The sequence below is a fragment of the Acromyrmex echinatior genome, chromosome 13 (genome assembly GCF_024713525.1).
Source record: "Acromyrmex echinatior isolate Ae372 chromosome 13, ASM2471352v2, whole genome shotgun sequence".
NCBI lineage: Eukaryota > Metazoa > Arthropoda > Insecta > Hymenoptera > Formicidae > Acromyrmex > Acromyrmex echinatior.
In genome coordinates, this window is record NC_141864.1 from 9,544,002 (window position 1) to 9,557,878 (window position 13,877).

The following is a 13,877-nucleotide window of genomic DNA, read 5'->3' on the forward strand; positions in this document are numbered from 1 at the left end:
GTGTTCTCTGGGTTTTCACTTCGACCAAACGAGGGCGACACTCATCAAAATTTAATCGCCTGTACTCCGAGAATTGCCAGAATAATTTCGTTTCTTTGTCAGCAATCTCTTATCAGCTATCGTATTAAATTCGCCTCGATAGTTATCCAAGTGCGAATAAAACAGCGAATAATCCACGTGACTTAAAACGATATAAATTTCAAAATAATTCATACAAGGAATGTTTTAATCTTTTCACAGAAGATCATTATTTTTTCTCATTAATTCTTCCCATCGATTACAATAAACATATCATAAATAATGATCGGTGGCATTTTATGAATATATATTTTCTTCGGCAACGCAGCATCGCGCTCGCCGTCTTCCTCTCATTTTTAATAAAAATATTTCCTTTCCATTTGCCGCGAGGAAATCGCCGCGATTAATCGATGGGTATCTCGCGTCGCCCCGTCGAACGGTCAACTAATTCGGCTTCTCCAGACTCCGGAACAGCTGACTCGGTTAAGCGCGCGATGAAGAAATACCGTTCGCTTGATTACGCGCGAGATCGAGGCGAGCCGGCGGGCTGCGAGCGGACAGAATTTGCAAGTCATTCGAGTCATCTACGGTCACGATTGCTGTTTCACGGTCGGATCCATCGCTCGGGGCGGACGGGGACGCGCGCGGAATTTTTCCCTCGTTTTTATACCTGGATGAGAGAACGGAATGTACCATCGTCATTTCTGCGAAATCGGTCATAAAAAAATCTCGTTCCCGAAGGTTCCCACCTGAGGAACGCACAAGTCAACAAAAATTCAAAATGATTTTATTCTGATTCTTAATAAATAATTGTTAAATATATTGATAAATAGTCCAATTTTGTAACAAAAAAAAAATGATTATTTTAACTTTCATGATGTCAAAATAAAGTCTCATTTTGACTTTCTCTTGACTTGGTGTTCCTTCGGTTACGGCATGACGCGAAAAATTCGTTCGGAGTATATCGATATCATATAATTTTTTCTCAAGAACAAAATGCGATAAGAAAATTTTTATGTATGTGCGTATGTAAATACGTACAAAACGTGTGTAATACATACAAAAATATTTTCATTTTTCACGTTTCCGTTCTAGAGAAAAAGTTAATCACATGATTGATCTTCAAATATAACATCTGCTTGTTATCTGGAATCACATTAGCATTCAGTAGAAAAAGCAGCTATACAATTATTATAAAATTAATTTTTAATATAATTAGTTTCTTCTTAATTCTTCACTGGATGTAATTGTAATAAAACAAACGTATTAATATTACAGTAATTGCAAAGTAGTAGCTTTTTTTGCTGATCGCAGCCGTTTCTTCGTGCTCCGATTTCTACTTCTGTTGATGCAAATTTCTACTTATTCTGTTTGCTTTGTTGAAGAAAATTACAATGAACAAATTTATTAATTTCAAGAAACATAATTTTGATTTCCAGGAAGTCAATTAATTATTGTGTATCTTGAAATGAGATGCAGGAATGAGAGAGAGAGAGAGAGAGAGAGAGAGAGAGAGATACAAAAGTGAGCGAATTTATCAGAATATTTATAATTTCATCGTGAACACTATGAATAATTTGCTCACTTCGTAATTTTCACTTCATTTATTAAAACACACAATCGCATGTTCCGGACAGTTGGAACTTCTTTGTCCTAACAATAGATGAAAAAAAAATCTATAAGATTCCAAAGAGATTTCAGGATCACGAAATACATTCGCGGACGAGTTTCGCCTCTCCGACGGACTTCCCGAAGTCTTCTCTCGCGAAACGAGTCCGCGAGCATTTAATTTCACGGAATCGGAGACTCCCCCGATCTCCGATCGCGCTCGCTGAAATCTCGGGGAACAACCGGCTGAATCGACGCGATCAAAGAAGCATTCGCTGAAAACCATCCTTCTCTGCGCTGATTTCTCTTAAACGCGCCTCGCGCCGTCCATCGCGCGATTCATCGGTCGTATATATATTTATTACCGAGTCACCGTCAGGGTCGCGGTGGATTATTAGCCGAGCCAACCAACCAGTTAACGTTGGCCGACCGCTATCAGCGGCGCGGACAAAGGTACACCGGCGTATCTACGGTACAAATCGTGACGAAGCGATCTCGCGTTTTCGCGCCGCCGGCGGCGGCGGCGGCGGCGGTGGAGCGACGGTGACGACGGCGACGGTGACAGTCACTGACAGTAAGCGGTCGACGGCAACGAGAAGAAATCCCGCCCGCGCCGCTCAAGTTCCGACTTCCGAGTTCGTATTGGTGTCCGCGATTGATCGTCATTCGTGCGGCGGTGAAACACGTGCTTATGCAAATTACACGAAGCGACTCCGTCGCCTGGCTCAAGGAACACGCTGGTTCAAGTCAAGAGAAGACATTTGAATAGTAAAAGTGAAGCCTCTAACCCCTCCCACGGAGGTTATCACAGGATCTGAGATTCAAAACTCAACGTATGGTACGGTGATCCGTTTCTTGGATTGAAAAAAAATCAAGCAGGGACATAATAATAAGAAAAAAGAAGTCAAGAGAAAGTCAGAATGACTTGAGAATCATGAGAATCAAGATGATAATTCTTTATTACAAAGTTTGATCGTTAAAGATAAAATCATTTCGATTTTTTTGTGTTCCTTGATTTTTGTGATTTTCCCTTTCCCTTGGGTGTCGCCGTCGGCCTGTCACTTCGTCGCTTGTTCGGTGACGCCGCATCTATCGGAGCAGGGCCGAAGCCCGGAGGATGTCTGCGTCATCGTGTATCATCGGCGAGATCGATCGTGAAACATGATCACGCCGCCTTACTTATATCCGTCGCATTTATCCATCTCGCTCGCGCGTCCATCGGTGACTCCTCGACGAAGGTAGATTGCCCTGGTGATCTGGGCAGGCCGGGTAAGTATGCCATGCGTATGCGAGATCTCGCATGCGTGCGTGCGCGCGCGCGCACGCACGGAGAAGCGATCTACTCAGGCGATCATCTCCGTGACGGATTTCATCGTTGGAAACCATCCCGCGATCACGTGCGACGATTCTGCGACACCATGTATGAGTGACTCGCGTCGCGCGATTACACTGCTATTATTGCGCGTGACGGTCTCCGCGGCTTTTCCGCACAATATCTAGGTCTGTTTTTTTTTTCATCCCAACGCTACGCTGCACCATGCACTTGCATGCACTGCACCGCTTACGTCTCTCTTTTTCTCGTTTTCGCTGGATATCAAACATATATCTATCTCACTTTTACGTTCCTAAAGTGTACTTTCCAAGGAACACGCAAAAGCCAATAAAAAATCAAGAGGACTTTATTTTGATTTTTTGATGAAGATTCTGAATGTCTAAAAACAGTCAGATTTTGCAATGAAAAATTATCATTTTGATTTTCATGATGTCAAAATAAAGTTATTTTGACACTTTCTCTTGATTTGGGATGTTCATTGAGTAGTTCAGGCACAGAAAACAAAGCTAACGGGTATCCGTCGTGATGTTGTGTTGTTGTCGGTCCGTCAGAATAATGTGGTGGAAACGCGATCTCGGGGAACGGGTGATAATTCCGTGACTTTGACGAATTCCGGGAAGGAAAGGAGAATCGAGCGGAGTGCGTACGCGCGCGCAATGACATGAACGTATGTAAATATCTAAAGGCGCAATTCTCGCTTTACAGCTCTACTTTAATGGATGGAGAGAAAGATTGTCAACGGAAGAAAGAGGCCCGGGACGATGCTCCGTCGCCGGGTGCTGTCCCATTCGCGTCAGGGGAGGAAACGGATTGGGAGGGCATACTCAACACGGAGCGGCAGCGAGGTGACCTCGGGGACATGACATTCTGCATGGCCAACTACTTGAAGGAGACTATGAAGATGATGTTTATGATGCGCAGCCATCATATGCTGACTGACGTGATACTGGAAGTCGGTACCGAACTGTTCCATGCACATAAAGTTATTTTAGCAGCAGCTAGTCCTTACTTTAAGGTAAGCTTGACAGCTGTATGCAAATCAAGTGCTTTGCATTTAGTGATGCAAGTCAATACAAGTGTCATTCTATCTTTGTTAGTTTCTGAATATCAAGAAAGAATGATGTTTGTGTCAAGTTGTGTCACTAAATGCAAAGCACCCAGTGTTGTACACGTTTTTCGAGATTTTCCTGGTAGCATAATTTATGCCCGTTTCTATCAGTGTAGATTAACTTTAATCTCTCGGTTCAACTTACTCTTCATCTTTTTCTAAGTCTTGGAACTAGAAAAAGGTGAAGAATCTACATTGGTAGAAACGAGCATTGTCAACATGATATTGGCTCAATATATATTCTAATGTAATTTAACCAGAATCGCTATCAGGATTGTTTTTTATTGCTGAACTATATATAGACTACACTAGAACTTTTTGCTTTTGTCAAGTTTTAAAAATATATTTCACTTTAAGTATAAAAAGTTTACCTTTAAAAAATAGACTTTCGAATATGTTTGCTTATTTCACTTGCAAAGGAGTTTATGCCACTGGAATTAGAATGAATGAAGATTATTAGTTGATGTTGACTAACTTTAATATTTCAGGCAATGTTTACTGGAGGATTGAAGGAATGCGAGATGACAAGAGTGAAGCTCCAGGGTGTTTGTCCAACTACGATGGCTCGTTTAATGTACTTCATGTATACTGGTCAAATAAGAGTTACTGAGATTACTGTATGTTCACTGCTGTCAGCAGCTACCATGTTCCAGGTACGTAACAAATAATTTTAGAGAAAAGAAACATATAAAACAAAGAATTGTATCAATGACCACAGAATACAGACTAGTAGTAACATTACATCAATGTTATAATTTTCTACTCAATAATATAACTATTAAGTACATATAACATATGTTATTGCATTTATATTATTGAATGGAAAATTAGAATATTGACTGTCATTTTATTTTCTGAGTGTAAATAGATTAATAAATATATTGATATAGAATTTGATATCTACTGATTTAATGTTTGATAAATGTGTATTTTGATACAGGTTAGCAATGTGATAGATGCGTGTAGTGTTTTTCTGGAAAGACAACTCGATCCCACGAATGCGATTGGCATCGCCAACTTTGCTGAGCAGCATGGTTGCCACGACCTGTACCATAAGGCGAATCAATTCATTGTTCAGCACTTTAACCAAATATGCCAAGAAGAGGAGTTCTTGCAACTGTCCGCTATACAGTTGGTGACGCTCATCAGAAAGGACGAATTGAATGTACAGGAGGAAAGGGAGGTTTACAACGCCGTGCTGAAGTGGGTCAAGTATAACGAAGAGGCGAGGCGGCCCAAGATGGAGCATATACTGCACGCGGTACGTTGTCAGTACCTCACGCCGAACTTTCTACGGGAGCAGATGAAAAATTGCGACGTGCTGAAGAAGGTGCCAGCGTGTCGCGAGTATCTGGCGCAGATTTTTAAAGACTTGACGTTGCACAAGAAGCCGATTGTGAAAGAGCGTACACCTAACACGCGGCGGGTAATATACATCGCCGGTGGTTTCTTCAAGCACTCGCTCGACGTTCTGGAAGGCTACAACGCCGATGACAAGACGTGGACGCAACACGCGAAGCTCATCGTTCCCAGATCTGGTTTAGGCGGTGCGTTTCTCAAGGGGATGTTCTACGCAGTCGGTGGGAGACACAATTCACCGGGAAGCAGGTTAGCACTTGGACGCCGATTGTGTTCGATGTTTTGGAAATATAATAATATGAAGTGTCTGGAAAATCTTGAAAAACTCAAGAAACTTTTCCTGCCTGAAGAAATAAAGAAATTCTTATGAAATTTTATTGAAACTCTTCTCGAGAACTTTTTATAAAAATTATCTTTGATTTTATTTCTATTTTGCGAAAACCAAAGTGCTATATTTTGATACCAAAAAGTGCCATGTAAGTTTGTTTTTTTTTTTAGATTTTTAAATATCTTATTTAGACATCTAATTATATATTCTTTAAAGAAAATTCTCTTCAAAGAATTAGAACGTGATACTTTTATATTTATACTTCTGTTTCCTTGTATTTTTAAGAAATAGAAAATATAACTAAACTCTAGATAACATTTATTTTTACTTTAAAATACCTAAAAATACTCTAATTTTGCATGGAGACATAGAAATGCATTAAAAAATCTAGAAATGCTTTATGCTGCGATATATCAAATATAGTTATCAGATAATACACATAAAAACAGCATGAAAAATTATGATTGACATACCGCTTTACGCAGGTGACTTCAAATGCGAACATTAAAGCCGGACGTTAAAAACTTTGAAATATAACTAACAAAATCATACGACTTTTCTCAGGTACGACAGCGACTGGGTTGACAGGTATAATCCAATGACGGATCAATGGCGACCATGCAGTCCGATGTCGGTACCGAGGAATAGGGTCGGAGTCGCCGTTATGGATGGTCTATTGTATGCTGTGGGTGGCAGCGCAGGCATTGAATATCACAATAGTGTCGAATGCTATGACCCGGATCAAGATACGTGGACCAGTGTGAAACCCATGCATATCAAGAGATTAGGCGTAGGAGTAGCAGTAGTGAATAGGTACTATTTGTTAAAGCTTCGATATTCATTGAACGATAAAAATGTTAATCACATAATTGCTTATGAAAACAAATGATTACATTTAAATTTTAAAGTAAATCATATTTAGCTACGTGATATATTTAGCTACGTGATTAGTATGATAATTATATCTTACTAATTCAAACTACAATTACAATGTTCTGAATGTCATATAAAAAATTTTTATTTACTTTTATTTTATTTAAGAATGAAAGATGTATTTATATACCATTGTAATTATTAAAAGTTATACATATAATATTAGGTGTAGTAAAAAGAAATCCATTATTTTTACTATACCTAATATATTAAATCTTTATGGTATATAATGTAAAAAAATACGTTCCTGACAGATTACTCTACGCGATCGGTGGCTTCGACGGCAAGGACCGGCTCAGCTCAGTGGAGTGTTACCATCCTGAGAATGATGAATGGACAATGGTATCGCCTATGAAGTGCAGCCGCTCAGGAGCTGGTGTGGCCAGTCTGGGCCAATATATATACGTTATAGGCGGATACGATGGGAAATCGCAATTGAATTCGGTAGAGAGGTACGACACGGAGCACGACATATGGGAGAACGTGAGCAGCGTCACCATCGCCCGCAGTGCTCTTAGCGTCACCGTTCTTGATGGCAAACTATACGCAATGGGTAAGCATGATTCTTTCAATCTTTGTCGAAATAAAGCTGTTTTTTTAGAGAGGCATCTCATAAATAATGTACACGTACGATTTTTTTTCTAGGAGGATACGATGGTACGACATTTTTAAATATAGTAGAAATTTACGACCCCACTCAGGACCAATGGGCCCAAGGTATGCCTATGACATCAGGAAGATCCGGCCACGCTAGTGCAGTGTCATATTATCAGTGTCCTATACATTGTGATCATTTGGATTATAATATCTCGCTAGAGAAACCGCCATCGTGATACACGGAACTGATACCCCTTTTTAGGAGACATTAAAAAACAAAGATAGTCAAATTTTTTCATTTGCGAAACAAACTGGGACTTTAAAATAGTGTGGAACGAAGTTCCATACACTGAAACTATGTTGTGATATAAACTGTAAAGAATGAGGATATAAATTATCCTTCAATCGTTCGTAATTGAATTGAGCAGTGTAACATATAATACTTAGACGACACGTGTCATTGAACCAGACCATTTGATTAGAAAATTGCAACTAGCCAATTGAAAACGCTTTCTCGACAAAAGGAAATAACTTTTATTGTTTTGCAGTTTATTGAAGGACCAATTTATCTTCATTAGGATAAATGCGACTCGGTTATATTTTATACCTTTATCGTTTTTTAATTATAGATGATTCTATAATTAATATAATGCATAGAGAAATAATATATAATGTACATATTCTTGTAGCGTAAGAAAATTATTTTCCAAAAAATACAGAAATTTTTTTTCTTATTAGCTTAGTTTTTCTTATTAGCTCAATTATTGCTATCTTTCGTAGCATTACTGTCATCATCGTAATCTCTATTGATTTGTTTTATTGAAATTTTTATCGAATTTATTGCGCGGCAATATCAGGCATTAATACAAATTTATTGACTTGAATTTATCTAAATGCCAAAGCAGCACTTTTATAGAAAGTTATGCAAGCGATGCTTACGTGTTTAAAATGGACGTTTAGAGACAAAGATACAGCAGACAAATTCCTGCAATATTAAAGTAATCGAATTTCTGTAAAATATAGTCCCCGTCGTGTTATAATAAGAAAAATTGTGATAGAATGGCGCATACGGGATGCAAGAAATATATTATGTGTCCCATGTGCAAAGGCGCAGGTAGGAACATTAGTCGATTGCGAAATCTTTTATAAATGCCAGTATTTATTTCGTGATAAAAACTGTCTTGGATAAAAGGTAAGTCTGCCTCACGTGCGGCGGCGGAAACGACTTCCTTATCTATTCAGCATGAGAATGCAAATTCATCACAAGTTGCAAAAACGCAATTTGTCGAAGTATATTCTGGGGCTTCGGGCGACCTACGTTTTCCCACGTTATCTGACAGGTACATCGAGCATTTTAATTTCTTCGCATTTTATTAAAATTTTAACATGGGACAAATTATTTGAATTAAGTCAAATTACTAAATTACAAACAAAATATATTATATATAAATAACAATAAACAGTGATCGTATCACTCATGTTCGAATATGTGTACTTTCAGTAATAAATACCCGAAGGATGTTAATCCTACGGTTATTTATGGAGATTACGTATCTATGCTGGAGAGCGATTGTGTAGAAACACAAGAGGAATTTGCAAGTCCACATGAAGCATTGAAACATGCCATGCAGAGCTTAAAGCAGGACCAATGGCAAAGCAGTATATCAGCTTTAACAAAACTGATGCACATTTCGAGAATTGAACCAGAATTATTGGACTCCAACATGCCTCGTATATATCGAACATTATGCAGGTCATTGGAGCATCTCTATTGTATCTCTTCTTTCTAAATTCTTCTTAGAATGAGAATGGAATCTCATTTTAAAGAATGAAAATTAAGCCACTCTTGACAAAGAGTAATACAAATTTTAATCTTTGTTGAGTGAGATTTCATCTTCAGAATGATATTCATTTAAAAAAGAGATTTTAAAGACATAGAATTATATATTTTATTTGCTACAACGTAACATCATTATTTTCGCAGTTTACTGCGAAATACGAGGCCGCACGTCGTTAGAACTGCTTGCCAGGTAGCGATGGAGTTGTACAAGACAGTTCAGTGTACTCAAAGACCTGAATTCGATGAACTTGCATCCACGCTGCTTTTGAAAAGCACGCATACGAACAAAGGAATCCGAAATGACGCTCAACGTGCCTTGGATTCCATGGTGTCACACTTGCCTCCTGCAACTTGTATTCGTATATTGACCAATGAACATAGTGCTAGGTGATTGAATGTACTTTATCTCATCTTTGCTTCAATCGACATCTCCAATTATATTGCAATTATATTACCACAACGTTATATAGCCACAAGAATCCATTGATAAGGGCAACCATCAGTCACTTGCTTTATAATATTATTAATATTATTGGTGTGGAATGTTTATTGTCAAATCCAAATTTCAAAGACCTCCGCCGTAAGATATTCACAATGTGTACTAAATTTCTTCTTGACGGTAATAACGAAACAAGGTAAATCTTAAAACGTGATTTTGATTCCCTATTGGGAATATATCATCAATAATATTTATTGTTACACTTATATAACGTATATTAACTGCAGGAATGATGCAAAAAAGACATTAAAAGCGATGATGGGTCATCCAGATTTTGATATTCTATTTTATCAGGATGTAGATTGGAAGATTATTAGTAGCGTAGAAAAGCAATTAGTATCTTTGAAGTGCAATCAAACTCATACCGTGTAACATTATTTATTATTATTATGTAATGCATTTAAATAATTAAAGAAATAAAAACTCATAAATCAAAAAGTTCGAATATGTTTTATGTGACCTTAGAAAGATCGCAACGATTGCAAAGGAGTTAAGAGTAAAAGGTAAAAAACAAGAAACAAAAAACAAAAAGCACATTGTAGAATAGACTTGAAAGAGTCGAGGAAGCGAGTTCTTTTGAAAAAAACAATTTTTGTGCAAACAATTTTTGAATAAAAACAACATATATTATCTAAAAAAAACCTCTATTAGATCTCTTTTGGATGTGTCATGTATATGTCCCAAAAGACGTCTTTACGATGTCTTTATGGCGTTTTTAAATACATTAGATAAGAAAATTTAAAAATTTCTGATATCAGTAACTAAACATCTTAATTATTTGTAGTCGATAAAATTACTGTTGAATTTACTGACTGTCGGCAAAATCGACAGTAGATAAAGTTACTAATGACTTTACCGATTATAAAAAAAATCGACATCCATCAACCACTAATTTCGACATCAAGAAGTTTATTATAAATTTGAAAAATATTATCAGAGAGAAACCTAAGAATGCAAGTTATCTCAACCTTTTTTATCACTTTAACGATTGAAATTAATGGAGAAAATTTTCACTTTTCATTTTCCTAGGGATAAAGTTTCATGATTGATACCAGGAACAGAAGACCACTTGTTATCCCTTCCATCATGGGTTATATCGTAAATATGGCGCAGACCATTACTTGAGACGCGAGACGCAACATCGACGACGCGATATTGGAACCCGCTGTGTTCCACAAACGTGTCGTGGATTGACGTCTGCTTTTAGAAGGGGTCCAAAATGCCGTCAGATTACTGCCGACGTCGTCTATCGACCACGTCGCAATTCTGTTCAGTTTGAGATAAAACGCAACACAACACGACATGATGAAATCCGTATACAAGTTGTTCTTGCTGTGCCTTATCCTCACCGCGCTCATAATACTGCTTAACGTGACCACCAATTTCTCTATCAAGCTATACGACCAACCATCAGCGAGCAGGGAGCGCTTGGCGCTCTCGAAGAAGTCCCCAAGTACCCCATCGACAAGTGAGGTGACGATATGCGTAGTCGTATGCGGGGATAGGCTGCACGAGGCCCTAACTATGCTGAAATCGGCACTAGTCTTCACCAGCAGGCCGCTACAATTCATAATACTGACTGAGCAGAATTTGATACCAGCCTTCAGCGAGAAGCTGTCGGAGTGGCGACTCATATCCAATAAGACCTTTGATTTCCTGGTGCGGCCCATCACCTTCCCGGATGGTAGCGATGTGGCTATGTGGAAGAAGCTGTTTAAACCCTGTGCGGCACAACGACTGTTTCTACCAGTAAGTGAATCTAACTAGTGGTCTAATTTCAAGGTAGCGATTGTGTAATTTTTTCTCTAAAGAAACATGAAAAGTGAATAGAATTATTTACTTCAGAATATATGATAGTCAGGAAGAAACTTGGTTTACAAAATCTTATTCCAGCTCCATTTCATATTTTTTAATATTTAAAGAACTCCTTATATCTCTAATTATCTTTAGCACTTTTCTTATTTTTCTCCAATTTGTCTTGTTTCTTATCAAGTTTTCACAGCCTAACTTATATTTTTTTATTATTCCATCACAATTATGTACAGTTTTATACAAGAAACACGAAAAATCAAAATTTTATCCTTGTAGGTAATGAGAAATATTAACTTTCCTGTATTAGGAAAAAAATTACATGATCATTATCTAACGTTTTTTTTCTGAGAGCAAGATTTATTGGATTTGTGTTTTAGACTGTACTGAATGACACGGATGCGGTTCTCTACGTGGACACAGACACCCTGTTTCTGGCACCACCCGAGAAAGTATGGGACAATTTCAAGAAGATGAACTCCAGTCAGCTGGCAGCCCTCAGTCCTGAGCACGAGGATCCCAACACTGGTTGGTACAATCGATTCGCCAAGCATCCGTATTATGGCAAGCTGGGGGTCAATTCAGGAGTGATGCTGATGAATCTGACGAGAATGAGGAAGTTCCGATGGACGGACTACGTAATTCCCATCCACAAGGAGTATAAACTGAAGATAACCTGGGGCGATCAGGACATTATCAACATAATATTCCATTATCATCCAGAGAAGCTATACGTATACTCATGCCGGTACAACTACAGGCCCGACCATTGCATGTACATGTCAGTATGTGCAGAGGCAGAAAGAGAAGGTGCTCTGGTGTTGCATGGTTCCCGCGGAACGTTTCACTCGCAAAAGCAACCACCTTTCAAGGCCATATACCGGGCTATGCAGGAGTATCAACTAAACATGGACCCGTACGACGAGCTGCTTGTGCCGATGAGGAATTACTTGATGATGGAAGATAAATCGAACTGTGGCCGCGTCTCAAAGGTGTTCATCATCCAACCAGAGCTGCATCTAGCTGCCCGTAACTTCTAAAACTTTTACTCGTTTGTAATTGAAATTACGTACGTCGCGTTAGCTTTTTGTCCTTTATATCTTTTTATAAAACTTTTAGATGATTGTTTCACGTTAATTGATATGAATGTTGTATACAGATATATTGATTGAGCAATAACGAATAGAGTATAAGCATTTGTATGTATTCACGAAGTCTTTCGGATGTAAATGTAATATTTTCTGCGTTCTTCCGTCTCGGAATTCTTAAGAGAGATTTTAGATCCTAAAATACTTAATTACATAAATACTTATATGTATACATACTTATGTATGTGTCTTAACACATTATGGACTGGTAAAGAAACTAATGATAAAGTATAAATCATCGTGATGTATATAATCATTCTACTACATACAATTATCATATAAGCTTTTTTTACGAGATTTACTTATTACGCAATATGTAAAAAATGGGGTAATTAAATTACCACCAATTAACATTCTTGTTTGATTATCTATGCACATGGAAAACTACGAACTCACGCGACCTGTCCACAATGTATTAAGTCAAAGAGTCTAGAAATATGTGAGCGCAATTAGAGAGTATAAACGTGTTATAATTCCAAACGATTCCATATATAGACTGAACTTTTTCTATAGTGCATTTGAGTTTTTTTGTTAACAAGTGCGCTATGTTGTTACTGTTTGTACGAAGTACGATGCGGGGAATATGTTGTTATGCGATATTTTTATCCGATATCTTTGGACAATACTCGAGCGGTGCTGGGCGATTGACGCTTATCTTCGGAGTACTTGGCCCTTAGACAAGATATCTCTCGCAGTGTTACTGTATTTGTTACATTTAACGAGAGCTATCATCTCTTTTGATATTCGAGACTCCCAAGATTACTAATAATGATGGAAAGGGTGAAATTTGAAAGAAGAAATCATTAATAATATCGATTTTACTTCCGGTATTTATATGGGCCTTATACGTGCAATCTGTCGGAAATAAGCTTGTGACGTGGGACTTCTTTGAAAGTGACTCACGTCCAATTTCGGAAGTCTTTCTAAAATCGGAAAATGATCTGTTCTTTTGTACAAAAAATAATATTGGACTGTAAACGATTTTCAAAATAAGCGTCCTGCGTCCCGTTTTAACGGGACAGTAATTGATAATTTATAATTAATAAGTATATGAGTATATGAATTATAGTATTATGCGTATAATGAATTAAATTTTGAGAGTGTTCACATTTTTACACGATTTTTTCACGATTTTTTATATGATATTGTACGATACGCATTTTGCATCGTTCAACGACCCGGCAATAACGATGCCATTTGTGATACTTTTCCTATAGGTATTGTACATTGAAGCTTAAATAAAAGATCTAAATACACATATGAAAGCGAATATGTATTTAATACGTAATTAATGATA

General features: G+C 37.8%; 3 protein-coding genes across 7 annotated transcripts; all 3 read left to right on the forward strand.

Moving 5' to 3' along the window:
* The first annotated feature begins 2,026 nt into the window (after window positions 1-2,026).
* Keap1 (kelch like ECH associated protein 1) lies at window positions 2,027-8,018 on the forward strand. Of its 5 annotated transcripts, none has more exons than XM_087412857.1 (7): window positions 2,027-3,046; window positions 3,665-3,974; window positions 4,556-4,720; window positions 5,008-5,675; window positions 6,319-6,567; window positions 6,942-7,240; window positions 7,333-8,018. In XM_087412857.1, exons 1-7 carry the CDS (start codon window positions 2,907-2,909, stop codon window positions 7,518-7,520), a joined length of 2,019 nt encoding a protein of 672 aa, XP_087268983.1. In that variant the 5' UTR covers window positions 2,027-2,906; the 3' UTR covers window positions 7,521-8,018. The 5 variants fall into 5 exon arrangements, with proteins under 5 accessions (XP_087268983.1, XP_011058224.1, XP_011058222.1 ...); XM_011059922.2 differs by having other exon boundaries at window positions 2,027-2,464; XM_011059920.2 differs by having other exon boundaries at window positions 2,028-2,895.
* Window positions 8,019-8,125: 107 nt separating this feature from the next.
* On the forward strand, window positions 8,126-10,061 carry LOC105148281 (TOG array regulator of axonemal microtubules protein 2). The gene is made up of 6 exons (XM_011059918.2): window positions 8,126-8,398; window positions 8,477-8,624; window positions 8,786-9,037; window positions 9,269-9,511; window positions 9,595-9,759; window positions 9,851-10,061. The coding sequence occupies exons 1-6, from the start codon at window positions 8,344-8,346 to the stop codon at window positions 9,993-9,995; spliced, it is 1,008 nt and encodes a 335-aa protein (XP_011058220.1). The 5' UTR covers window positions 8,126-8,343; the 3' UTR covers window positions 9,996-10,061.
* Window positions 10,062-10,522: 461 nt separating this feature from the next.
* On the forward strand, window positions 10,523-13,845 carry shams (glucoside xylosyltransferase 1 shams). The gene is made up of 2 exons (XM_011059917.2): window positions 10,523-11,372; window positions 11,813-13,845. The coding sequence occupies exons 1-2, from the start codon at window positions 10,926-10,928 to the stop codon at window positions 12,470-12,472; spliced, it is 1,107 nt and encodes a 368-aa protein (XP_011058219.1). The 5' UTR covers window positions 10,523-10,925; the 3' UTR covers window positions 12,473-13,845.
* Window positions 13,846-13,877: the final 32 nt, after the last annotated feature.